This window comes from Gouania willdenowi, chromosome 22 (assembly GCF_900634775.1).
Source record: "Gouania willdenowi chromosome 22, fGouWil2.1, whole genome shotgun sequence".
Taxonomy (NCBI): Eukaryota; Metazoa; Chordata; class Actinopteri; order Blenniiformes; family Gobiesocidae; genus Gouania; species Gouania willdenowi.
The window spans coordinates 1,715,909-1,740,875 of record NC_041065.1 but is presented as its reverse complement, the minus strand read 5'-3'; the positions used below and the strand labels follow the sequence as shown (position 1 = coordinate 1,740,875).

The window sequence follows — 24,967 nt, the reverse complement described above, 5'->3', positions numbered from 1 at the left end:
CAAAGCGCTTTACATATCAGCTCATTCACCCAATCACTCTCACATTCACACACCAGTGGGACAGGACTGACATGCAAGGCGCTAGTCGACCACTGGGAGCAACTTAGGGTTCAGTGTCTTGCCCAAGGACACTTCGACACATAGTCAGGTACTGGGATCAAACCCCCAACCTCTCGATCAGAAGATGACCCACTACCACCTGAGCCACGGTCGCCACAATACACGCACGCACGCACGCACGCACGGAGAGAGAGCACACAGTACGCACACACACACGCGCGCACACAGAGAGAGAGCACACAGTACGCACACACACACACACAGTACGCACGCACACACACACACAGAGAGCACACAGTACGCACGCACACACACACAGTACGCACGCACACACACACACAGAGAGCACACAGTACGCACGCACGCACGCACACACACACACAGAGAGAGCACACAGTACACAGTACGCACACACACACGCACACACACACAGAGAGAGAGCACACAGTACACAGACACACACACACGCACACACGCACACACGCACACACACACACCAAGTATAGAATACAGTTGTTAAAGATTGTGTATGGTCTTGTAATGTAAAAAATGATGATAAATAATAAAAGTAAAACCTTTTAAAAATACATATTTAATCAGTATTTGTTGGATTATTATCAATTGCTAGAAATTTCAGGCGACCCAATTTGAATTCCAGGCGACTCCACCAGGGGTCACGACCCCAAGGTAACAAGCTCTGGTGTAATGGAACAAGAGATATTGCTTCAACAAACAAATTCATAAATCACAAGCCGCTTTGTGCCTCCAAAGTGTAAAATCTTCAATGTATGAAAAAATGTTTACATATTCATAGGTGATACTATATCATTGTTGATAAATATTTTTAAAGTTCATATCACTCGTGGAGTTCACAAATGTGTTGTTTAATTTAGAGATATTTTGAATTAATCTGTTTTGTGTTTATTTACTAAATATAATGTGTTTTTTGATTCATTTTGTGTATTTTTCCTCTAATTTCATGTGTTTTTGCTTGAATGCTTTCAGTGGTTTTTCTTTATTTTTGTATTTGTTTTGTGTGTTTCTCTCCGTTATTTTTTTATGTTTCTGGAACAATTTTAGTGTACTTTGGTTATCACCTTATGTGTTCTGTTATTTTTGTGTGTTTGTGCAGTTGTTTTTCTGTTTTGGGAGTAATTTGGGGTATTTTTTGCTGTATTGTTTATTTATGCATAAAATGAGACTACGAGCCTCATGTGGCCCCCAGACCACCAGTTTCCTATGTCTGCTGTACAGAGTAGTAGGAGTGGCTGGAGCGGAGAGACAGAACATCTTTGGTTAATTAGAGCAAGGTTTGACTTCCGTGTGTGTTTTACTGATGGAAAAATACGTTAAAAGTTTCTAACGTGTAAAGGTCACCATATGTCTGGTTTCACCTGCATGTTTGTCCTCTTTTCAAGTCTTGTCCGGACAGATTTTATAAATAGATTCAAACGTCCGGATTTCCCAGGAACCCTGAACGCATCTTGGAGAACCAGTTCATTTAAACAACCTTAACTCTGCTAATATTTGCTCTATCTAAAGAGAATCCACTAGTTTCTGAAAGCTAATGAGTTGCTCTTTACAACCAGTATCATGTCATTACGGTTATTTTACTCACATGTGACAGAATCATTAAATATGACACTTTGTTTTGATGAAATCGTCACACATGCAGCAGAAAGACACCAAATACTGGTGGATTTAATTAAAAAAACCCTTGTGGATGATAAAACCTCCTATAGGAAGTGAAGGTCACACTTATTTATATAAGTGTATATTTAATGATTATTTATTGATCTGCCTTGAGGTTTTTCTTTTGTTATAGTTTTAGTTTCTCATGTTTCTCATTGTTTCAATAATTGAAAGATTTCAAGAAGGTTTATATGAGATTTATCAAAGACAGATTGTTGTAATCATAATAAATGTGATTTCATATTGTTTTTAAGTCTTTGTTATAAAGAGAGAAATAAATTATTAAACCTTATGGATAATACATTATTTATCTACTATATTGTATTTTTCCATTACAAGGGCCCTGAACAACGTGAACAAGCGGGTCTGAAAATGGATGAATGGAAGGTAGATTCAAGAATTCATTGAGCACTTCCGTGTTAGGCTTAAGTGTCCTTTTTTTTTTTTAAATAAAAACATGGTCTCCCTACTCACAGGCATTAATGACCAGGTCTCCTCGAACCTCTGGCTTCCAGTCGTCCCAGGTGGTCTCGAAGCCCTCGGCGAAGCGGATACAAAAGTTCTTGAAGTGTCCTTTGCTCACCAGAGACTCTGAAGAGCAGGCGGTAATCAGCGTGCTCTCAATGGTCAGCACCAGAGCTGAGCCCGTGTCAAAGTCCACGCTGTGATTGGCCTGAAAGGAAGAGTTAATCAGCCTTAAATGGAGGATGGACAAAAAGACTGGGAACAGTTCAGCTCCTCAGCCAATCAAACGCAGGCAGAATGGGCTTTAAAGGGATACTCCACTGTTTTTACAAATGTGGCCTAAAACCTTTGAGATGTTATTAGATCTACGTCTAACAAACAATACTAAAAATGGGACGACTTTACAGCTTTAGAGCCAGTGTTCCTCCAACTTGAAATCAGTCCATTATTTACCCCTTACTTCAGCTACTAAAGAATATCAGCGCACTGTTTAAGGAAGAGTAAAGGTCCCTTAGGAGAGCTCTTCTTCTCTGCTTCATTGTCTACTACCAAACCTCAGAGTTGGAACTGACGCCCCCTGCGATCACAGGTAATTTTTTGGGTCACAACTGTTTTTATCCTCTTTCTGTAAACAAGAGGTTTATCACATCAACATATTTCACTATTCCTGTTTATTTAGAGAAACCAAAAGCAGCACAAGTTGTTTTTTTAACTGAAAAAGCTTCTAAATGACCTATAAATCAGGCTGAATGTTTCACTCCAATAAAAAACAATGGGATGTTTACAGGCAGTGGGGCCGTGTGACATCATCAATCACATGATTTAAAGATGGAGGAACACAGGCTCTAAAACTGTAACATAGTCCCATTTGTTTAGAAGTTAATAAATAGAATATGGTGCTTAATAATGTGTTTTGTTAGACATAGATCTACTAATAAGTACATTTCAAAGATTTTAGGCCACATTTGTAAAAACAGTGGAGGATCTCTTTAACAGGCACAACTCTCAATTTGTTACTGCTTTTCAGGGGTAAAGAGCACATTTTAGGACCAGGTTCCAGAATCATCCCCAAAGCAGCAGTGTGAGCATCATGACAGGGATACAGGAAGTAAGGTAAAGTCCCAGCAGGAAGTCAGGTGAATCCCACATACAGTGTGTCTGACACATGTCAGGCCTGCCTGTGTGTCAGCTCTAAGGACAAAGCTTTGATTGTTCCAACAGTCTTTTTTCAGGAAGAAAAATCACAGGAAGTCGATCCCCACAACAAGCAAACACCAGTGATGGAAAAATAAACTGTAGTTACTTTTTGGCCATTTTTTTGTTGCCCTACAGATGAGCTGGCCCCAGAGGCAGAGTTGGTGCCCTCCGTAGCTGCTGCTTGTCCTCTCTATGGAAATAAGTAGAACATCACAGCTGGGACATGAGACACATTCCATAGAACTTTCCATGTGAACCAAAGGGTCGGCCACGTTTCTCTCTCCTCTTTTTGGGCGTGGGAACAAATTATGATTATGATTATTTTACTGTTGTGAGTCAGTAAACAGTAATTTATCAATATGTTAGCATTTTTATTTTATTCAGACAATTTTTTCAGGAAGTTTGCTTTGATTTGATTTCCTGACATGTTTTGACAGCCAACTGTCAGTCTTCCACAGAGGCATCAGCGTGGCCAACTTGACAGAACTGCCAGTAAACATTCATTTTATTTTAATATGTTAAGGTTTGATTAATTCAGGCAACTTTTTGCAGGAAATTTACTTTGATCTCTCATTGCTTTGATGTATCCTCCTGAGTTATTTCTGAGTTGGGCGTGGCCAACCTAGGAGCTCTCTCAAACGTTGGGAGTCGAAACATGTCAGGAGATCAAAGTAAATTTCACGGTAAATTTCCTGAAAAAAGGTGTCTGACTAAATGAAACCTCATACATATTATTTAAAAATAATAAGACAACATGAAGTTTCTGTAATTATTAAAATTAGTAATTTTACAGTGTGCCACGCCCAGAAAGTCACAGCATAAAGACACATCAAAGCGATCAGCAGACGCCTCTGAGGAAAACTGGCAGTTAACAGTCGAAACATGTCATGAGATCAAAGTAAAATTCCTGAAAAAGTTGTGTGAATAAAAGAAAAACCTTGACATATTATTCAAAAAGAAGACAACATGAACTTGCTGTAATTATTAGTAATTTACAAAATAAAATCAATGGAATTCATGGATTTGTGACTTGATGAAACTGAGCACACACATGCACGCGCAGTAATAATCAAAATACAAAGTCAATACAAATTAATTTCACTAAATCATATGAATGGAATATCATTTGAAATGAAATATTAAGGAATTTAGCTTTTTTAAATCCTTGACTTTTTGGACAAAAAAAAGTTATTCTAAATGAAATGTAGAGGTTTTTTATTATTTAAGTACGTTATATTTTAGCACAGGGGCCCATATACGGACCCGTTTGACCTTAAATGGGCCACAGATTTTAAAGAAAATTCAACATGAACGTGCCCTGGTTTGAACTTCCATGTATAAATGATATATAAATAATAAAGTATGAGAGTTTATCAGTCCCTGCAGGATCTTTACTTAAAGTTCTCTGATTTTGAAAATTTGGGCAAATTTTGTGGAATGATTTGAGGAAAATTTGCCAGATTTTGAAAAAAATAACTGCCATCATGTGATATAAGAGGTGGAAAACTGAGCTCTGCAAATGTTGTGGATTTTAATTACAGTTTTGTTTTTGTATCTAAAACTGAATTTGTTGGTCATTTACAAAATGTTTCATATTTTTTCTTTCATTTTTACTTTCTTGAGCGGGCCAAATTTGATGCTCTAAAAAGCCAGATTAGTCCCCCGGGCCTTGAGTGTGACACATGGTATACTGTATATAGTTGGACCTTTTTACTTATTTTATAAACATAAAGAATGACTACAAATTAATACTTATCTAGGAATAAACAGTGTCTTTTTGTCTCTGTGTTCATTTGACTGGATTCCAGTGAACCATCAGCAGCCATCACGTGCAGGTGCACACCATTATATTTAATGAATGACGTTAAATCTTGTAAATATTGTGCACAGCGTGACATTGAAAATCGCTGATATATTGTATCCGTCACGTTATGGACGTAAGGAGGGCTTTTGTGTGTGACTTTGGCCATGCTGAGCTTTCAGGCTGCTAACTGTAGCATTACACGTGTTGATATGAGGTCAGGGAATTAATGCAGTAATGTAATACTTTAGTTAGACTAAACCAATTAAATTAACCATTTAAACCCTGTCCAAAAAATAAAAAGTAAAGTCTTTGATTGTTTCACAAGCAGCTTCGCTGGATGATCACGGTGTAAACCCTGTACAGCAGAGCAGTACTGATCTCATGTGGGCCACGGATTTTATGCTGGAAAACGAGTAATTTCCACATTATTGTGCCATAGTTTGTACTTCTAAATATACATATAATACAAAATATGTAAGAAACAACAATATACAAGCAATAAGTGATGGATATCAGTCCTAACAAGATCTACACCAATTTCTATTTAATTTAGGGAAATGTTTTGTAATCATTGGAGGAAAATTGAAGGATTTTGTAATAACTGTGCATTTTTCAACAGTTTCGCATTAAAAATGACTGCAATCAAAACTGTGAGCACCTGCAAATATTGTTGAGTTTAATTTACACAATGATGTTTTCTCTGTCATTTTTACTTTCCCCACAGGACAAAGTGGATGCTCCAAAGGGCCGGATTTGGCCCCTGGGCCATGAGTTTGACATAAGTGCTGTACAGTGAGTCCAGATGTATTAGTACACTGTATTTACAGGGGATTAGGTCATTGTTTCCAGCTTCATAATAACATCCTGATAATCCATGATGTTCTTTATTTCTGCTGCTTGTGATAAAGAAAAACTGAAATTTGAACGAGTGTAAAGATCAACTGTATCAGTTACAGTTTTACCTGCTGCAGAATAAACTCTTTTTTTCAACATGTGAACTAGATTTATACATAAAACTTTACACACTGGTGTGTGTTTCTGTTTGAATATTCAAAAGCAGTAAATTGTGTAAACGTGCACTGACATCTGATTGGATGAAACCAACAACTGGACTGAATTGTTGCTAATGCTGTAGCGCACACACATCAGATTACCTGGGAGGTGTTGGTGATTGGCAGACAAATACCCAGGTCATTAACTGTGAGCTGGAGGAAGAGGGTGCTGAAAGCCTGGGCGGAGCTCTGCTGAATGACGGGCAGCTTATCCACCACCTCCTTGGTGGCCACGTGGATGTCCTTGTTCAGAGCCAAGCGCTGCTCGTTCCAGTTGTCGTACGCCGCTTTGTAGTTGAGCCAGAAAAGCACAGCTGTTCCACGAGAAGAGCAAACATCAAAACATCAATCCAAACATCCATCACATCATTCTCTTCTTGCTCTCAAGGAAGGCGGACGCTTTTTTCTCTGCTCCCTCCCTCCCTCCCTTATCTGCCCCTGCTGCTGCTTTGTCTTGTGCTGTCTTTTTCTCAAAATCTAATAGGAGCCTCTCTCTACATCTCTAATAAAAAACCAAAATCATGGAATTGATCAGCTGGTCTCTCAATAAAATCCACCAAATTTTTTCGACAAAAAGAACGGGCAGAGGTGAGCCCGCCTGTCCCGACGGAACGATTGCGACGGAGAATTGTGTGTCTGTCTATCCTTTCCATTGAGGATGTGGAGCGCGCAGTTTTCTGACCTATCGTTAAGTCTGGATTACGACAAGGCCACCATACTGGATTTACTGCTTGAGTCCTGGACTCCAAGGCTGACAGAAAATTGTGCTTAGCCTGGCTGAAAACAAATCCTTATTTTCATTTGGCTCCCCCACAAGCCAGCCGTTCAAGGCCGGTTTATATATCTATTCTCCAGGATATACGTGTCAAATAACAGTCCTCCTCCTCCTCACCGTCCCCTCCCCTCACCTTATGTGCTATGTCCTCGACTTTTGTTGTAATTGTGTTTTTTGGTGCTTCTGTGTGTGCTGACTAGTTATTTTTCCTAATCCTACACTGTGCACTTAAAGGAGCACAGTTTGGGACCTGCCTTTTCCCCCTCTTCTTTCCTCATATTTTCCACTTCTCATTTAAGATACGGGGCACTGCCTTTGTGGCAACTCACAGTTCTCCCACTCCTGTACTCCCATGTTATATGTGATTGTCTTTTCATGTTTCTTGAACGGGATGTAACTGAAACTAAATTGCCCCTCGGGGACAAATAAAGTGTTCTGAACCTGAACATCTACTCACCATAAATCTGATCACCAAGATTCACCTCCTTAAAACCTCAACCAATGCTACAGACTTTTCTACAACTAAACCCATTGCAAATTAGGAAGTCCATCACTAAAACTTATCAAACCTCACACAATCTTTTCTCAACTGACACCAAACTGGCTACAGCTGATCTTCAGACTATCCTAAATGTTGAACACAGATTTATGATTTATGGAAAACTGAGCCTACAATGCATCAGAATGTTAATGGTAATGCTATCTGGTTAAATAAAGGCAGAGGTGAAAGTAAGGGATTACAAGTACTACTATTGTGAGTTGCTTTTATGGGTAGTATAATTCTAAATCAGTAATTTTACTTGTACTTAAGTAAGTTTTAAAAGCAGCAAAGTAATTTTTTACATTTTTACACCCAACCGTTACCGAGTAAATATTTTCTATTTCCGTTTCATGGTCTCTTCATAAGCTTAGTCCGTACCTTTTATGTATGTTATTATCATGGTACATTTGGCATGTTTCAGAGTTCATAAATGTATCCATACGTTGAGCCTGAGAATTTTGTTTTTATACACAACATGTTTACTGTGGGCAAGGGAACCATACCAAGATTTATTACCACAAAAAAACGTGGGGGTGAAAGTAACTAGTAATTTTTACTTTGAGTACTATTTAATTGAGCTACTTTTTACATGTACTTGATGATTTTATGTATGACTTGAGTACAATTTCAATCAAGTTACTACTTGAGAAGGATATATCAGTATATCAGTACTCTTTACATCTCTCATTAAAGTGTGGAGTAACTGTGGATGATGTTTGGAAAATATCAGTATTTTATTGCAAAAAAGAATAGTTTATAGCATTCTGAATTTTGCTCTCACACTAACAATTGGAGTTTATGGAAAAATTACATTTTATTCACTTTAGACATTTTTGTCTTAATGAGTTTTTTTTTTTTTTTTTTACAGATGTTTGAAATCTGCCTTTACACGCTAACAGCTGCTGCCTTGTTTTTCCTAATATTGCCTGGCCCCAACCATTGCTGAGCAGTAGCTATGATTTTCTTTGAGATGTGCCTGTACTGTACACACAGATAGAGGTGTGGCTACCTCTGTCAAAAGCCACCGGCTGAGCGAACACAATGGGCCTGTTCAGTGTGATGAGCACCGCCTCTTTGTCCGAGGAGCCGCTGATCTCCTCTTGCAAAGCGTTCCTCAGGCCGATCCGTGTTCGGAAATACGCCACCTGGTGGAAGTCTGAGCCAGCTTCTTCATACACCTGCAATGAGAAAGAGAAACCATCAAACAACGCGATAACGTGATCATCTTGACTCGAGACTTGAATTGACTTCATTGTCTTCACTCGGGACTCGACTTTGACTTGAATTGCCTTGACTAGAGACTTGACTGTCTCAACTCAAGACTTGACTTGGACTTGAATGTCTTGACTCAGGACTTTAGTGACATGACTTGAGAATGACTTGAAACTTGAGAAGCAGTGTTTATTTCCCACCTCTGCCATGTACAGTGCACGCTCTCTGATTTGGCAGAGAGCACCATCAGTGTGTTGAATGTTAATTGTGATTGTGATTTGTTTAATGCACAATAATATACAAAAAACACCTAAAATTCCTTCAAGTAACATAATAACACTGGCAGTAGCCGGAGCAGCCATGATTACTTTGAATAATAAAAACCTTGGCTCTTTTTGTTGAACCCAGAGGGCACAGACGTACCTGGTGTTTGACAATCTGTCCCAGGGCCAGGTTCAGATCAACCTGACACTTGCCAAACAGCTTGAGGTAGCTGCTGCTGCTGCTGCTTCCAGGCTGGGCCTTACACTGGACCCTGTTGGAAAGCTCCAGCTCAATTAGGCCCGTCTCAAAGCGAACCGCTCGCATGGAGGGAGTGGTGGCCGTCATCTGGATCCCCTGCACGAACACAGAAACTGTGAATCAGCCTGGTTCTGCTGCTGCAGTCTTTGAAGCGTGTAGCACAGGAAATACCTTAAACATGAGGCTGACGGAATACAGCAGGATTTTGGGCTTGTCTGCGTCCGTGGAAGTCTCATGTTCGTTCCACAGAGGAATGGGCTGCTCTCCTCCTGCACCAACACAAAGCACGCTGGTGAACATATGGTGATGATAGTGAGTCATCAGTGATGGTCAGGTGACTAAATTATCTATCAACAGCATTCCTAAGCAGCAGCTAACCCTGGTTAGCGCTACTGATCCGAGCACAAATCTGATCGTCACTGAGTGCTCACAGGGGTCAGATTGAAAAGGTTAGTAGTTTGATTCCTTCATAAAAAAAACATCTGATAATGTTTAGGTTTTCCTTTTTATCCAACAATAGAAAAACAAGTGAATTCCATTCAATCAGGTGCTAATTTCTATGAAGGTGTAAAATAGGACACAATGTTGAATAAGATCTCTGCTCTTATGATCTCTGAGTGGGAGAAATAACTTATAATACATAATTAAAGAGTGTCAGACCTGTTTCTGTTACTGTGAAATAACCTGGAACTAAACATATCAACCCTGGAACAACCTGTCACTGTGAATGTTCATGGACATAACTTTTTCATTTAAATGTTCACCTATTTGCACTACTCATCAATGCACTACTGCACTATTATCTTATTATTATTATTGTATTCTTATTTTATTTCATTATTATTATTATTATTATTACTATTATTATTATCTTGTTATTTTTTATTTAGTTTGCACATATTAGTCTAACTACTCTTATATTTATGTTTATACTTCTTTTTTCTTTTTATTTTTCTTTATTCTAGTTGATTGTTATTATTTAATGTTATACTACCTGAGAGAGCACAGGTCACCAAAAGAAATTCCTCGTGTGTATTCATTCACCCCTGGCCAATAAAGTTGATTCTGATTCTGATTCTGATTAGGTACACCTGTTAGACAATATGCTAATCACAAAGCTGAATGTTGGGTACCTGAGACTTTCTGAATGACCTCGTTGACCTCCTTCATGAAAACCTTCTGCAGAAACACCAGATGGTTGAGCAGGTCTGTGGTCAGGTTGTGCTCAAACGAACCAATCTGTGTAAGAGAGAGGATGTGATCCACGAAGAATGGGCAATATGTTATCATTTAAGATATATCGTCAAAAACATTTTCAACCCAGGATAGAAATGATAAATTGTAAAATGTCAGAAATTAGGGAGGGCCACGGGCCACAATTTAGCCAAGAACGCCCCTAAAAACCTTGTTCCCAAGCCAAAATTCCTCCCAAGTTTTTTGTCAACTTATGATTCTCTGTTCACGGGAGCTCCGCCGCGGAGCCTCTGCAATGTGCACCGCTTTCAGCCCTCACACACACAGACGGCCGTGCTCGTCACAGCTTACCTGAAGCTGCCGTGCAGCACTATCATGGGCCGCTACTTGGTTAAAGACTAGACAACCATCCAACAAAGAGAATCAGTCTAAGATCCTCCATCAGATCCACTCAAAGTTCCCACAAACACGTTGACAGATTAACCTGCAGCAACACTTATGAACTGTAAACTCAACTAAAGCTAACTAAGCTAAGCTAACCCAGCGACACACAGACTGGGCTAAGAGCTAATGCATGTATTTAAGAAATAGACGAGGTAAAAAGAACACGACTTACTGTGTATTGTCAGATTTAACACTTGTATGGAGGATAAAAGCTAAACATGTCATACGCTGTGTAAAATATATGTTAGCATAATTACTAATGTCACCATTCACCCGTCCCAACTTGTTTAACGCAATATTTTTTTTAAAAATTTCATGTGTTCACAGACAAAGCTGGTCTCATTAGACTAATGTAACTATTGTGATTATTACACATAAATATCTGGAATGATTAAATCATCAGCTTGATCTGGTTTAATTATAGGAAATCAGAGAAACATTTATCAACCATAACTTTATGAAACTCATTATCAGATATAAAATAAACTAGATTCAGCAGCAGTAAAAACACTAATAAAATTTTTTTAGAAAATCTTTTCATTTTAAGTGAGGAAATAAATGAATTGCATACAATAACAGTAATAGAGTGACCCACAATAAATAAAATATCAGCTTATGAACTCTTTGTAGCATTTTTTGAATGTGTCTGGTGTTGATGTATTCAGATTAATTTGTGTTTGTAAGGAACCTGTTTACACTTTCAGTTAGGAATTGTTTTATTTATTGCTTATTATTTATCATAATTTTTAAGTGATAAACAATAGAAATGATTGGGATAATTGTTGTAGTCTATATCGCCCATCGCTAGCACACACAACCAATGGTCGTTAAGCTGATGAAGCTCAGACCTCAGCCACGCAGCGCAGGTAGTTCCCCTGCAGGTAGTTTCCTTGCTTTGCAGAGAAGTCATCCTGAGCCCAACCCTGGTCCGAGTGGCTCTCGTGCTCCTCCATGATGTACTCTCCAGACATGGTGACGGGTGGCAGCGTGAGGCTGGCCGAGGGCGACATGGTGGACATGTCCACGGGGGACACTTTGGACTGGAAGCACAGTCTGTGGTTGGGCAGCTCGAAGGTGAAACTGGTTTGAGCTCCTGAATCAGAAAAGGACGACGAGTGTTGTTTTTTTTACACCGCGAACACCATCAGGAAAAAAAAACACAGAGATGGGGTCAATTATAATTGTTTGATTATGTAATTAATTATAATTGTAATCATAATTAAAAATCTGTTGCTGTTGTAATCATAATTGAATTGTAATTGAGTTCAGATAATTGACTTTGTAATTGTAAAAACTATAAAAAGTGTTGCGGTGTATTGACTGCTTCATATATTTACCTCGATTTGAGTGTTGGCTTTTTGCTTGAACACGTGTTTTCACAGTTAAACCCACTCAGCAGTTGCTAGAGCGATATATTGAACCGGAAACCAAGGAGGTATTTTGCAGCTGATGTATTATTTATTCTTAGAGATGCTAACACAAGAGGAAGGTTACATTTTATGGGATTATTTATTAAAGACTCAGTAATTGTGATTAATGTAATTGGACTTTAGTAATCGAGAGCATAATTGTAATTGACTTTCAGGGGAAAAACAATAATTTTCATTGTAATTGGGAAAAAAATTTCATATCAACACAATCTTAATTGAGTTGTAATTGAACATAGATAATTGAAGACATAACTGTAATTGATAATGTATTTGACCCCAACCCTTGGTGATGGCACTGACCCGTCATGCCGTGGCTCTTCATGCGGCCCATCTTGTACTCTGCTTTCAGCGAGGGCAGCAGGGCGGCGCCGATGGTGATGCCGTCCATCATGGCGCTGTACTTCAGGACGATGGGCTTCTTCTCAAGGCCTTCGGGGAGTTGGGGGAACTCATTGGCCTCCACAGGAGTCTGGTTAATGCTGGAGGCTTTGTCCGAGGGTTGAGGGGTGGGGGTGTCCTCCCTGTTGGGCGCTTGACTTTAAACACACACACACGACATCAAATGATTTTTGTACTAAAGTGGTGATATGATGTTGGTTCTACACGTGGAGAAATTACACAGTGTGTGTGTGTGTGTGTGTGTGTGTGTTGCAACACACTAAAATGCAATGAGAGAACATCACGTTATGATATATGATATGATACAAAATATGGTATAGGGCTCAAAATACAAAATAGTCACAATACAATGCAAAATACGGTATTGGGCTTACGATACGAAATACTTACGATATGAAATAGTCACAATGCGATGCCAAATAAGTTGTAGAACTCATGACAAAATATTCAAGATACTTCACGGAATATGATATAGGGCTCACTGTACGAAATACGATATAAGGTTCACGGTACAAAATACTTGCGATACATTACAGAATACGATATTGGGCTCACGTAATAATAATAGTCATGATACAAAATACGTACGATACGATAGCGAGGGTCAAATGTCATTACGCCCCTACACATTCTTGAAACTTTTTTTCTCTTGATTTTATTTTGTGCACCTTTGAATTTGATATCGCTGTTTTTTATATTTCTGTTACATTCCTACTCCCAGTGAGGCACTTGTTTAATGCAAATCAACCTTTTGGGTCATTCAAGGTCAAACATTCAGCCATGTGAGGCTCAGTAAAGGAGGACAACGTACGTGTTGGAGGGCTGGCGGATGAGGTCTGAGATCTGCTTGGAGAGCAGGTGGGAGCTGCGGACCATCATGCTGTGCAGCGTGGCCGGGTGCTGAGGGATGTTGATCATGATTGCGCCGACTTTGAAGACCGCCGCGTTGTTGGTCTTGAGTCCACGCTGGGCGCTGTACAGGGCCTGGGACTTGGCGATGTTACATTTGACTACAGTCCTAAAAACAGAGGACGGTGAGTTAGAAGAGTGAAGACGAGGAGGAGGTGGAGTCATGAATGAAACACAGCTGCATGCAGACTCAGGAATGAAGAGACTATGGACACCAAACAAAGGCTTCTCCTGGATGGTGTGTCTATATACAGTATGTACATGAACTCTGATTGCATAGTTAGATCAACAGATGCAATCAGAGAAGACGTAGACAGTTCATAGAGAACTCCACATATTCATAAAGCATAGAAGAAAAACATTCTGGGAGTGAAAACAAAACATTTAACATTCTTTCATAATATATCCATTCAAAAGTCTTTAATCATTTATTGATTATGTAAATGACAAAATTAGAAAAACCCTGACTATTATCAGAGATGGTTAAAAGAGACTTAATTAAAACTAGCTGTGTTTCCTGTAGATACACATGGTAGACACAGGTGAGGCGAACACATGAAGGATGGACTATGGGGCAACGAGCACATACAGAAACTCTTGTTTAGCGGTGCTGGTGGGAGACGTTGGAAAATCCTCCAGTCTGTGCACGTTGGTGGAAGAGAGAGCAAAGAAATAAAATGAAAGAAGAAGAAGAAGAAGAAAGTGTAAACAGTTTAGGACTGATTGGTTGACTGATCCAGCGTGTTCAAAACCTCTTGTTTTATTTTCCTGTGAAATATAAAAACTCACATCAGCACTAATGCCTGCTTACATGCACCATCAGGGGTTCTCAACCTTTGTCTTTTCTGCACTTTTTTTTTCACGTCTAAGACTTCTAAACTCTTCTATACAGCATGTTGACCCATTATTGTCACTTTTAACCTCTTTTCACCCAATTTCATGATTATTTTTGTTAATTTAACCACATTCATGATTTGTCATGCCCATTGTTTGCCAGTTTAAACTAATTGTTCCAATATTGACATTTTGAAACCTTTTTAACCACTTTTTCCATCTGTTTTTGGCCCCTCTGGAGATTTTATAATCCCATTCCAACACATTTTAAAAGCTGGAATTTGTTAGGTTTTTCAATGTCTGAGAAAGATTTTGAGATCTTTTGGTGGAATCTATGGATTAATTAAGACATGGCATTGCTTTAAAGATGAGCAGTGCTTGATTGTTTATGTCATTGTCAACATTATTTTCCAAATTTGACAAAATAATAGACTGTTTGCTGTGATGGTTGTGTCTTAGAATGGTTTATATGGTTGAAAACCTAAGATTCTAAGCTTTCAAACGGTATATAATACTAGTGATATGCTGCTGTATTTGAGAAGCATTTAATCCCTATAAAGCCTGAAAAAGTGAGAACATGCATGTTGACCCGTATTCAGGACGTTAGGACGCTTCGACACACATTATTGTAGTCAACATTGTCAAATATGTTACTAATCATTTTATCATTCATGTATATGTTACACACATTGTGGTTGGCGCAAATCTCGAGACGGTCTATCTATTCTTATTTGTTTCCTTTGTCCCCCTGGAAACAATCTCATACTCTGCCTTTGCCTTTTCCCCCATTTTTATTCACTTTGAACCATTTTATTAGTGATTAAAACCAGGATTTCCATCTTTAAGATGACTATAATAATAATAATAAACATTCCTGGATAACAGTGGATATTATTCAGATGAATAAATAAATGTGGTTATCACAGATTCATAGAACAATAGACCATCATTTTACTGACTTTATGGATGGACCCCAAAAATCTCTCCTTTATTCCCCCTTATAGATGGTCCTGTCTCCACATGACTGTTCTTCAATGTTCATGTCTGTGTTCATTCGACCCATACTCAGTAGATGAAAAGCTGCTTTCATGTTAGCATGAGGAAATATCGGTTTGATTTTCTATGATAATTATAGATTATCACCATAGATTAGTGCTACGTACTGAATGTCAGGGGTGATGCCCTCCAGTAGAACAATGTTCACACCCCCAATGTGAGCTGATGCACAGGTCTCAGTCATCTTCTGATGAAGGATATCTGGTGAAACAGCATGGGAACAAAGTTTGAGCTGCATTACAATTCATTATTGCTTTATTTAAGAATATCATCATTTCTAAAACAGTTAGTTCAGACCAAGTGATTTGATTGGACGAGAGACATTCCAAGAACAACAGCACGGATCATATCACTCTGCTTTAGAGCTGATCTAAATACCGTTAAACGCCGTCACTACGTTCAATCGTTCACACCGCATGTCTTAATGCACAATTCAGATTCTTTTTTTTGTGTGTATGATGATTCATATTACATCAATCAGTTTGAAGCATGAATGGAATGTGACCCTGAAGTGACGCGCATGCGCAGAAGAGGTTCTAAAGTGACCCATGACCCCAGAGGCACGTACGGTGTTTACGGAGGGAAATATGGAGGCGTTCAGTGTAAGACTGAGAAAAAGTTTACTTTTCAACGGGAGTCATCACTTCATAACTTTAATAGTGCGTTCACACCGAACACGACCGTAGCGCTGCAGTAGCTTCCATCGCCCCCGATGTGTTTTTGGTCACTCCATCATTTCATCGCTCCAGTGACGCGATCACCAGGGAACAATGTGTGTGTGTGTGTTGAGCCGGTGACAGGGTAGAGAGAAAGAGAGAGAGGGTTGATCACTTATTTTCCTTCTTGCTCCACTTTTACGGTTTAAATGATCAACGTACTGAGATATTAAAAGATGAGTTCACTCAGAATGTGTTATGATCAGTAGTTACTGTGGTTTTTAAGAAGTTGACTGCTTTAATTATATATATATATATATATATATATATATATATATATATATATATATATATATATATATATATATATATATAAATACTGTAAAATATATTGTCTTTGCACATGTAATAAAAACCTGAGTGATCAATGACAGGTTTGATTAAATAGAGGACAAATATTCTCTTCTTCTTTCTTGGTTCTTGGCGTGTTGCGCACCGTCACCTTCTATTTAATTCTAATGAATAGTCATTTTCTTTGTTAGTTTGTAAGTTGTCCTGCAGACTTCTCGTCATCTCTGACCCACCTTTCATCTTTTCCTTCAGTGTGAAGCTGCCGTGGATCTTCTTCAGTTCGGCCTCCATGGTCAGGCCCCCGATGTCCGCCTCCAGGTGTGTGCGGTTCACCATCCCGATTCCAAACACGATGAGCGTGACGTGCTGCGGCTCAGAGCTCACCAGGCTGCGCCGCCTTCCTCCTCCCCCCTGTGGCTTGTTGGGGGTGGGGGGGTCCTCCTGCTCGTTCTCAAAGATCACCTTACACAGCGGCTCCGATGGGCGACGCCCACTTTCTGCAGGAAAGTGAAGTTCATTTTAATATTGTTCCTGTGTGAATCCATGTCAGTGATGCTGTATATAAAGTTTCATCCTTACATGTGTCATAAACTACTTTATGGTTTAACACAAAGAAGAAAAATAAATGAAAAAAAAAAAAAACATGAAGAAGAAAACATGATTAAAGCTTTGCTACCAAGACATGATACAACAGATATTACTGGAAGTATCACTAAGGAGGAGAGGATTATTATATATTATATCATACTAACATACTTTAGCCCACATTAGTGTTAACTATAAAATTAATAAGTCATTCCAGCAAGTCAGAAAGAGGCATCAATCAATCAATCAATCTTTTATTTGTATAGCGCCAAATCATAACCAATGGTATCTCAAGGCACTTTACAGTAGAGCAGTCTTAAGGACGGACTCTTCATTTTATGGATACACACATATGCATATATACGTATATACACATACATATGTATCCCACACCCAACATGAATTCATCATGGCGGCAAGGAAAACCTTCTGTTAAGCAGCAGGAACCTTGTGTGGATCCCATTCCTATAATGAACAGCCATCCACGTTATGCTGTGTTGGGTGTGTGCAGAGGAAAGGGTGGAGACAGAGTTGTTGAGACTCTGTAACTCCACACTGAGGATCCCACGGACCTGCAAGACAAAAGCCAGAAGGAGTACAGGAGCAAACACACAAGGGAAGAAGCAGACATAGAGGGAGTGTTAGAGAGAGGAATGGGACCCTCTCCGGTCCCTCTCTAACCTAAATGACCTCTCTCTTAACGCCCTCTCCAACCTCTCTCCAACCGAGCATGCCAGACCCCCCACGGCAGTCTATGCCTATTGCATCTTAATTATGAGCTATGAGCTGGTTCCTAACTAAAAGCTTTACCAAAGAGGAATGTTTTGAGCCTAACCTTAAAGGTAGAGAGGGTGTCTGCCCCCCGAACCGTGGTTGGTAGATGGTTCCAGAGAAGTGGGGCCTGATAACTGAAAGCTCTTCCTCCTATACTACTTTTAGAGACAAATGGAACAACGAGTAGTCCAGCATTTTGAGAGCGTAGTGTTCTGGGGGATTGTATGGCACTACAAGCTCCTTGAGATAGACTGGTGCCTGTCCATTTAGGGCTTTATAAGTGAGAAGAAGAATCTTGAATTCTATTCTATATTTTATGGGAAGCCAATGCAGAGAGGCTAATACAGGAGTAATGTGATCTCTTCTCCTAGTTTTAGTCAGTACACGTGCTGCAGCATTTTGAACCAGCTGAAGTGTCTTAAGCGACTTGCTCGGGCAGCCTGCTAAAAGAGAATTACAATAATCCAGTCTAGAGGTAACAAAAGCATGGACTAGTTTTTCGGCGTCGCCCTGAGACAGGATAGATCTGATTTTAGCAATGTTACGGAGATGAAAGAAGGCAGTTCTTGAAGTTTGTTTTATGTGAGAGTTGAAGGATAAATCCTGATCAAATAGAACCCTAAGGTTTCTAACAGTTGTGCTTCGTGCCAGAGTAATGCCATCTAGGGCAGTTAGGCTAGCATAGGTTTCTCTAAGGTGTCGTGGGCCCAGTACAATGACCTCAGTCTTGTCTGAGTTGAGAAGAAGAAAATTTTGGTCCATCCAGGCCCTAATGTCCTTTAGACAGGCCTCAAGTTTAGATAGCTGATTTGTCTCACCTGGCTTCATTGATACATACAGTTGGGTATCATCAGCATAGCAGTGAAAGTTAACAGAGTATTTTCTCATAACATTACCAAGGGGGATCATATAGATACAGAAGAGGATTGGACCTAGCACAGAGCCCTGAGGAACCCCGTAGCTTACTTTAGTGTACACAGAAGACCTATTATTCACATGTACAAACTGGTACCTATCAGATAGGTAGGACTCAAACCAGTTTAGGGCGGTCCCTGTGATTCCAAGTAATTTCTCTAATCTCTCTAGTAGAATATAGTGATCTATAGTGTCAAAAGCTGCACTAAGATCTAATAAAACCAGCACTGAGAGTCGTCCTTCATCTGAAGCCCAGAGTAGATCATTAGTTACTTTAACTAAAGCAGTCTCTGTGCTGTGTTGAGCTCTAAAACCTGACTGGAAGTCCTCGAACAGGCTGTTGTTTTGAAGAAATTCACAGAGCTGAGCCGCCACAACTTTCTCAAGAATCTTTGAAATAAAAGGAAGATTAGATATAGGCCTGTAGTTTGCTAAAGTGCTGGAATCAAGAGTAGGTTTTTTGAGAAGGGGTTTGATTACAGCTACTTTAAAGGACTGTGGCACGTAGCCTATTGATAGGGATATATTTATTGTCTCCAACAAAGATGGGCAGACCAGGGGAATAACTTCTTTAAACAGCTTAGTTGGGATCGGATCTGAAAGGCAGGTCGATGGTTTGGAGGATGAAATAATAGAGTTAAGTTCCTGAAGTCCTATATGTGTGAAACAGTTTAGGTTAGGCCTATTTACATTTAATGGTACAGCAGGCCCAGGTGAAGGCAGGGAGTGGCTAATTTTATCTCTAATCTTGTGAATTTTATGGTTAAAAAATGTCATAAAGTCCTCACAGCTGAGGGCTAGAGGAATCATGGGCTCAATAGAGCTCTGACTTTGTGTTAGCCTGGCTACAGTGCTGAAAAGGTACCTCGGATTATTTTTATTTTCTTCAATTAGTGAGGAATAGTATGTAGATCGACTATGTCGTAAGGCTGTCATGTATTTACTATGGCTTTCTTGCCAGAGTATTCGTGACTCCTCTGTTTTATTGGAGCGCCACATTCTCTCTAATTTGCGGGTTGTTTGTTTGAGTGTGTGAGTTTCAGAGCTAAACCACGGAGCTTTCCTCTGACGTTTAATAGTTTTTTCCCTCAATGGGGCAATTGAGTCCAAGGTGGATTTTAGTAGACTAGCAGAGCTATCGACAAGCAGATCCAGTTGAGAGGGGTTATAATTAATATCATAGTTATTTATTGGATGGTGCACTGAGTTTAAGGCAGCAGGAATGGCCTCTTTAAATTTAGCCACAGCACTATTGGACAGATTTCTACTCGCATCAGTAAAACTTTAACTGTAAAGCACTTTTTCCTGCTGAATCCATTTATGATCAGGTATGAAATAATGTAATTTATTGATCCTAGACCCACTCGTCACATTTTTGTCAAAGTAATTTAAATGTGTTTTTAGTTATAAATATCAGTGTGATCGCCCTCTATGGGTTCAATGCTGCTATTACAAAAGAAGGTTTCTATTGGCTGATGTTAGATCAGTGATGTCAATAACTGTCACTGTTAGCCCCGCCCGCTCCTATAAAAGATGGCCGGCCTGGCTGCACCTTCGGGCCCAGGGCGGAGCCTGGGTTCTCAAAGGTGGTTCCTGCACAAACATTGGTCGTAGATGCACTGGCCAATGGGCCGTGGGATAAACTCATACTGGGCTTAACCTTAGACACGTTGATCCCAAATACCTGTTTTAGGTATCAATACTCACTCCTTCCACCATTATACTTAAGTTGAGTGCTGAGTCACCACCTTACATTTTTCCACACTTGTCACCAGACCGGATGAACTGATGACAATACAATCAGTCTGTTCTCCCGTCTGGACTTAAGCGCCATTTTACACACCTCTCTCCTGTGTGTATTCTCCGCTCCAGGTTCCTGACACATCCACCGCACATAAATCAACCAAAAGCGCATAGTCTGAATAAAGGTGGTCTGAATCAAAGGAGGCGGACTGGGCCGTGATGTCATTTTTTGGGTTGTCTAGAAATTATGGATCATGGAGTTTTCCCAACGCATGTAAATGTCATTGAAATCTGTGAAAATGATAAAGTTCACTTTTAATTTGAAACGCCTTTGTTGATAAACAATGTAACCGGTGGATTTGATCAAATTATTGATCAGATTATTGCAGTTTTTTTGTCTGAGCCACAGTTAAAATCTCTTTTTTGCCTCTGATATTAAGGACAGGTTAAGGTTTGTTTGTGTGGAAAGCCTGATTTTATTAACTTCTGATATTCCTGCATTCAGAAATCATCATCATCATCTTCAATGTTTCACTTGTTATTTACTCTGTAGTGGATCAAACTATAGCTTTACGTTATACACAGTGTTAAAGTTGTTGGACATCAGTCTGGCGTCTGTCAGAGTTTCACTTACCAAGGAGCAGCTGACGCGCACACCTAAGCACACACACAGCTGATCAGCTCCGTGACACTCCGTGAATGGGAACGCCCACATTTCAGGGCTGCTCCACCCACAGTGCGTAACTGGGATGAAGGTGCACAGTGACTGACTTAAGTACAGGAACAGAAACAGCTCCACTGCGCTGCTTTTTTGACTTATGATCATGTGAGAATAGAGACTTACATGCACAACTGTAACATCACAGTTCATTCTCACCTTAAAACAGTCAACTCTTCCCCAGCTCTTCTATTTTCCTACCCTGACTCCGTCTTCCCTGTTCCCTTCGCCCTCACCCAAGTGTAACACTGCCCTCTTCTTTTATATCCTCCCTATAATAAAGTGTTTCTTTCCCTTCCTTAGGGACGGCTGGTGATGGTCACAATTATACAATAAAATACATTCATTTATTTAATATTTTTATGACAATTGCTCGACAGCATGTGCAAACAAAGTAAAAAAAAAACAAACAAGAAAGGGGACTTCCGGTGGCGCCATGTTTATGTAGGTCGCATAAGTTTGAGCTCTGCCGACTAAACAACCAACCAAACGACATTTAAACAAAAACTCGGCAAAAACATGCCTACCGACGCAACAAAGACAAATGCCTCCGACAGGCTCTCAAGATATCAATTTAGAAATAAAGACGGAGAAGAGAAATCGACTGAAACAACTGATGCTAACAGGCCTGCTAACCTCGAAGCAGCTAGCGCCAGCAGAGGTGCTGAAGCTATGGAGAAAAACATGACCGAAATGCTGCAAGCTATCGCCAAGTCAAACCAAGACATACGGGGGGACATTCTACAGATGATGATGGATGTAAAAGAATTTAAAGGCCAAACCAAAGAATCATTTACAAAACTTGAAACGTCAGTCTCTGGTTTAAGCGCACAACTGACGACACTGGAAAAGAGGGTTGTTGACGCGGAGCAGCGTATAACAATGACGGAGGAGACCACCGCGGCCCACGGAAAAGCCATCGGCTTCTTATTACAGCGTGAGGCAGAACTTATGGAACATTGTGAGGACCTTCAGAATCGGGCGAGAAGGAAGAATTTAAGGCTGTACCAGGTCCCCGAAGGCAGCGAGGGGAAACACATGGTGGCGTTTATTAAACTGCTGCTACCGAAAGTGCTGGAGGAGTTGCCGCTAACTGAAGACGACATCAGGATTGATCGGGCGCACAGAGCAACTGATGCCCAAACCAAAAGAAAATGACCCTCCGCGATCCATTGTGGTTAAATTCGCGGACTACACGGTGAAGGAACAGATCCTCCAACAAGCGTGGAAACAGCGCACAGTGAAGATTGGTGGGAGGCTGATCTACTTTGATCATGACTACTCACCTGAGCTGCAGAGGAAACGCGCCCAGGTCAGACACGTTGTTAAACAGCTGAAGGAGAAAAACATTAAAGCCAAATGCATGTATCCAGCTCAGCTGAGGATGACCGTGGGCTCAGAGGAAAAAACTTTCCAGACCGTGATGGACGCAGCGCCGACACTCCGGGAATTGAAGATCCAGGTCCGTGTTCACGAACGGGACAAAGTGGAACGAGAGCTCGTCAGGCACAGATGGGAGACGAAACGAGGTGGACGAAAAGTCAACGTGTTTACTACGGAGGACTGCAGGCTCTTCCTCCCGTGAAATGACTGGAGAATCATGCAGGAAGTAAGGTGTTGTTGCTAACTCTGTTGAGGGGCTAAAGTTAAACATTCTTGTAGATGTTGAAGGGTTATATAAATAATATAATGTACGCGTAATTTGGAAAAATTATTATTATTATTTTTTTTTTTTCTTTCTTTTTACTATTTATATTATTATTCATGTTTGTTTATTTCTATTACATTTGTATATTTAGTATCTATTGTATCTAGGTATCTTATTGTTTTGTTAACTTTATTTGCCATCTCTATTTTATGTATACAATTATTATTATCTGTTTTTGTTAGATACTTTTTTTTAATTCTTATACTCATTCTGTTTTTGTAGGAGAAGGAAAAAAAAAAAGAGAGAAAAAAATGAGCAAAACATTTTATTTTCATTATTGTAATTTAAACTTTATTATATTCATTATGTATATTTAATTATTATTATATTTTATTTTCTATATTTTTAATTTTATTTTATTCTTTGCCAAATATTCTGCCAAGTTTAGAATGTAACTAAAGTATTATCAAGTCGTTTTGGGTTGTGGTCGCAGATGCAATGGATAATTCGAGTGATTTACACTCAGCCATCGTATGGCCGCAGCAGTTTACCCAAAAAAGTGGGACTGCTACACAAAGTGACATTATCCCGGAGGGATTCCGCCACCCTCCGCCCAGTTTCATACGGGAGCTGGTCTCTACTGAAGATAGACCAGTTGAGGACTTGGAAGCCAGGTTATTTTCTGAAGTTCTTTTTAGTAAATTGTTCTTTGTTTCTGTTCTGTTGCACGTTACCTCCTTGACGGCAGATAGCAATGTTATAACAGTTGATGGTGCATATGACACTTATAATCTGAATACAAAGTATTATGACATTAAGGATTAAAAACAGTACATGGATGGTTTAACTGTGGTTAGTTACAATATAAAGGGTCTGGGAAGTCCAATTAAAAGGAAGAAAATACTCAACCAACTTAAAGCTTTGCACTGCTCAATTGTGATGTTGCAAGAGACACATTTGTCCGAGGTGGAACATTTGAAATTAAGGAGAGGCTGGGTGGAGCAAATATACAGTGCGTCTCATGAAAAATGGAGAAAAAGAGGGGTTGCGATCTTGATCAGTAGGAGTGTTTTCTTTAACTGCGAAAGGGTAATGAAAGACACAGAAGGCAGATACGTTATGGTGGTAGGTACTATCGGGGAGAATAGATTTACATTCTGTAACTTGTATGCACCAAATGAGGACTGTCCACTTTTTTTCAAGAAAATGGCATCCAAACTGGTGGAGGAAGGGGAGGGAATCATTGTGGTTGGAGGGGACTATAACTGTGTCCTGAACTCAAATGTAGACAGACTGCCCACTAGGGATGTAACGATTCACTCAACTCCCGATACGATTCGATTCACGATACTGGGTTCACGATACGATTCTCTCACAATTTTTTCATCTACAAAATGGGACTGTAGACAATTTTTTTTTTTGGGAAAAAATCTAGAAAATACTGTATTATTTTTCTTTTATTTTTCATTGTCAAAAGAATTCCTTGATAAACTATTCAAAACAATGCAATTGAACTAAAAATAAATCTTGAATTAAATAAATAAAGGAATAATACAAAAGAAAATGAAGCCTATTAATTTAAATTCTGGTTCTACAATAAACAAAAAGTTTAAAAGTGCAACTGAAAATGTATTTTGTGCCTTAACAATTGGACTTTAAAAAAAAAAAAAAAACCCGTCATTGCACTGATTTACATCATATTTGTTTGGACCAGCAGAGGGCGCTGGTAACACAGTGGTCGGTTGGCATGCAGATATCTTGCAGGGAAGAAGAGAAGCTATGCTAGCAGACAGAGCTAATAGAAAAACGTGACTTTTACAGATATTCAAGTAATATTACAGATATTCTTTCGGTGCTAAAGGGGTAAAGAATCATTTATTAACATATTTAAGAGTAGAAGGCAGCCAGAAAGAAGTATTAGCAGACTCCGCCCACCGCCAACACTTCCGGATAGCGCCCTCTGCTGGTTACAAAAAGTACTGCGATTCAAT

General features: G+C 39.6%; 1 protein-coding gene across 11 annotated transcripts in view; it reads right to left on the bottom strand.

Moving 5' to 3' along the window:
- The window catches only part of kiaa1109 (KIAA1109 ortholog), a 188,069-nt gene that overhangs the window by 54,192 nt on the left and 108,910 nt on the right, over positions 1-24,967 (bottom strand). For 7 of the 11 annotated variants that reach the window (XM_028438564.1, XM_028438569.1, XM_028438571.1 and 4 more), the window contains exons 50-62: positions 16,827-17,090; positions 15,694-15,787; positions 14,286-14,336; positions 13,599-13,805; positions 12,689-12,924; positions 11,807-12,051; positions 10,454-10,559; positions 9,492-9,589; positions 9,222-9,416; positions 8,596-8,764; positions 6,373-6,584; positions 3,521-3,604; positions 2,227-2,425 (exon numbers count right to left, since the gene is read on the bottom strand). In XM_028438564.1, the coding sequence (XP_028294365.1) occupies positions 2,227-2,425; positions 3,521-3,604; positions 6,373-6,584; positions 8,596-8,764; positions 9,222-9,416; positions 9,492-9,589; positions 10,454-10,559; positions 11,807-12,051; positions 12,689-12,924; positions 13,599-13,805; positions 14,286-14,336; positions 15,694-15,787; positions 16,827-17,090 (2,160 nt within the window). The remainder of the gene's footprint in view (positions 1-2,226; positions 2,426-3,520; positions 3,605-6,372; positions 6,585-8,595; positions 8,765-9,221; positions 9,417-9,491; positions 9,590-10,453; positions 10,560-11,806; positions 12,052-12,688; positions 12,925-13,598; positions 13,806-14,285; positions 14,337-15,693; positions 15,788-16,826; positions 17,091-24,967) is intronic. The other 4 variants (XM_028438568.1, XM_028438574.1, XM_028438575.1 and 1 more) reach the window with 2 other exon arrangements.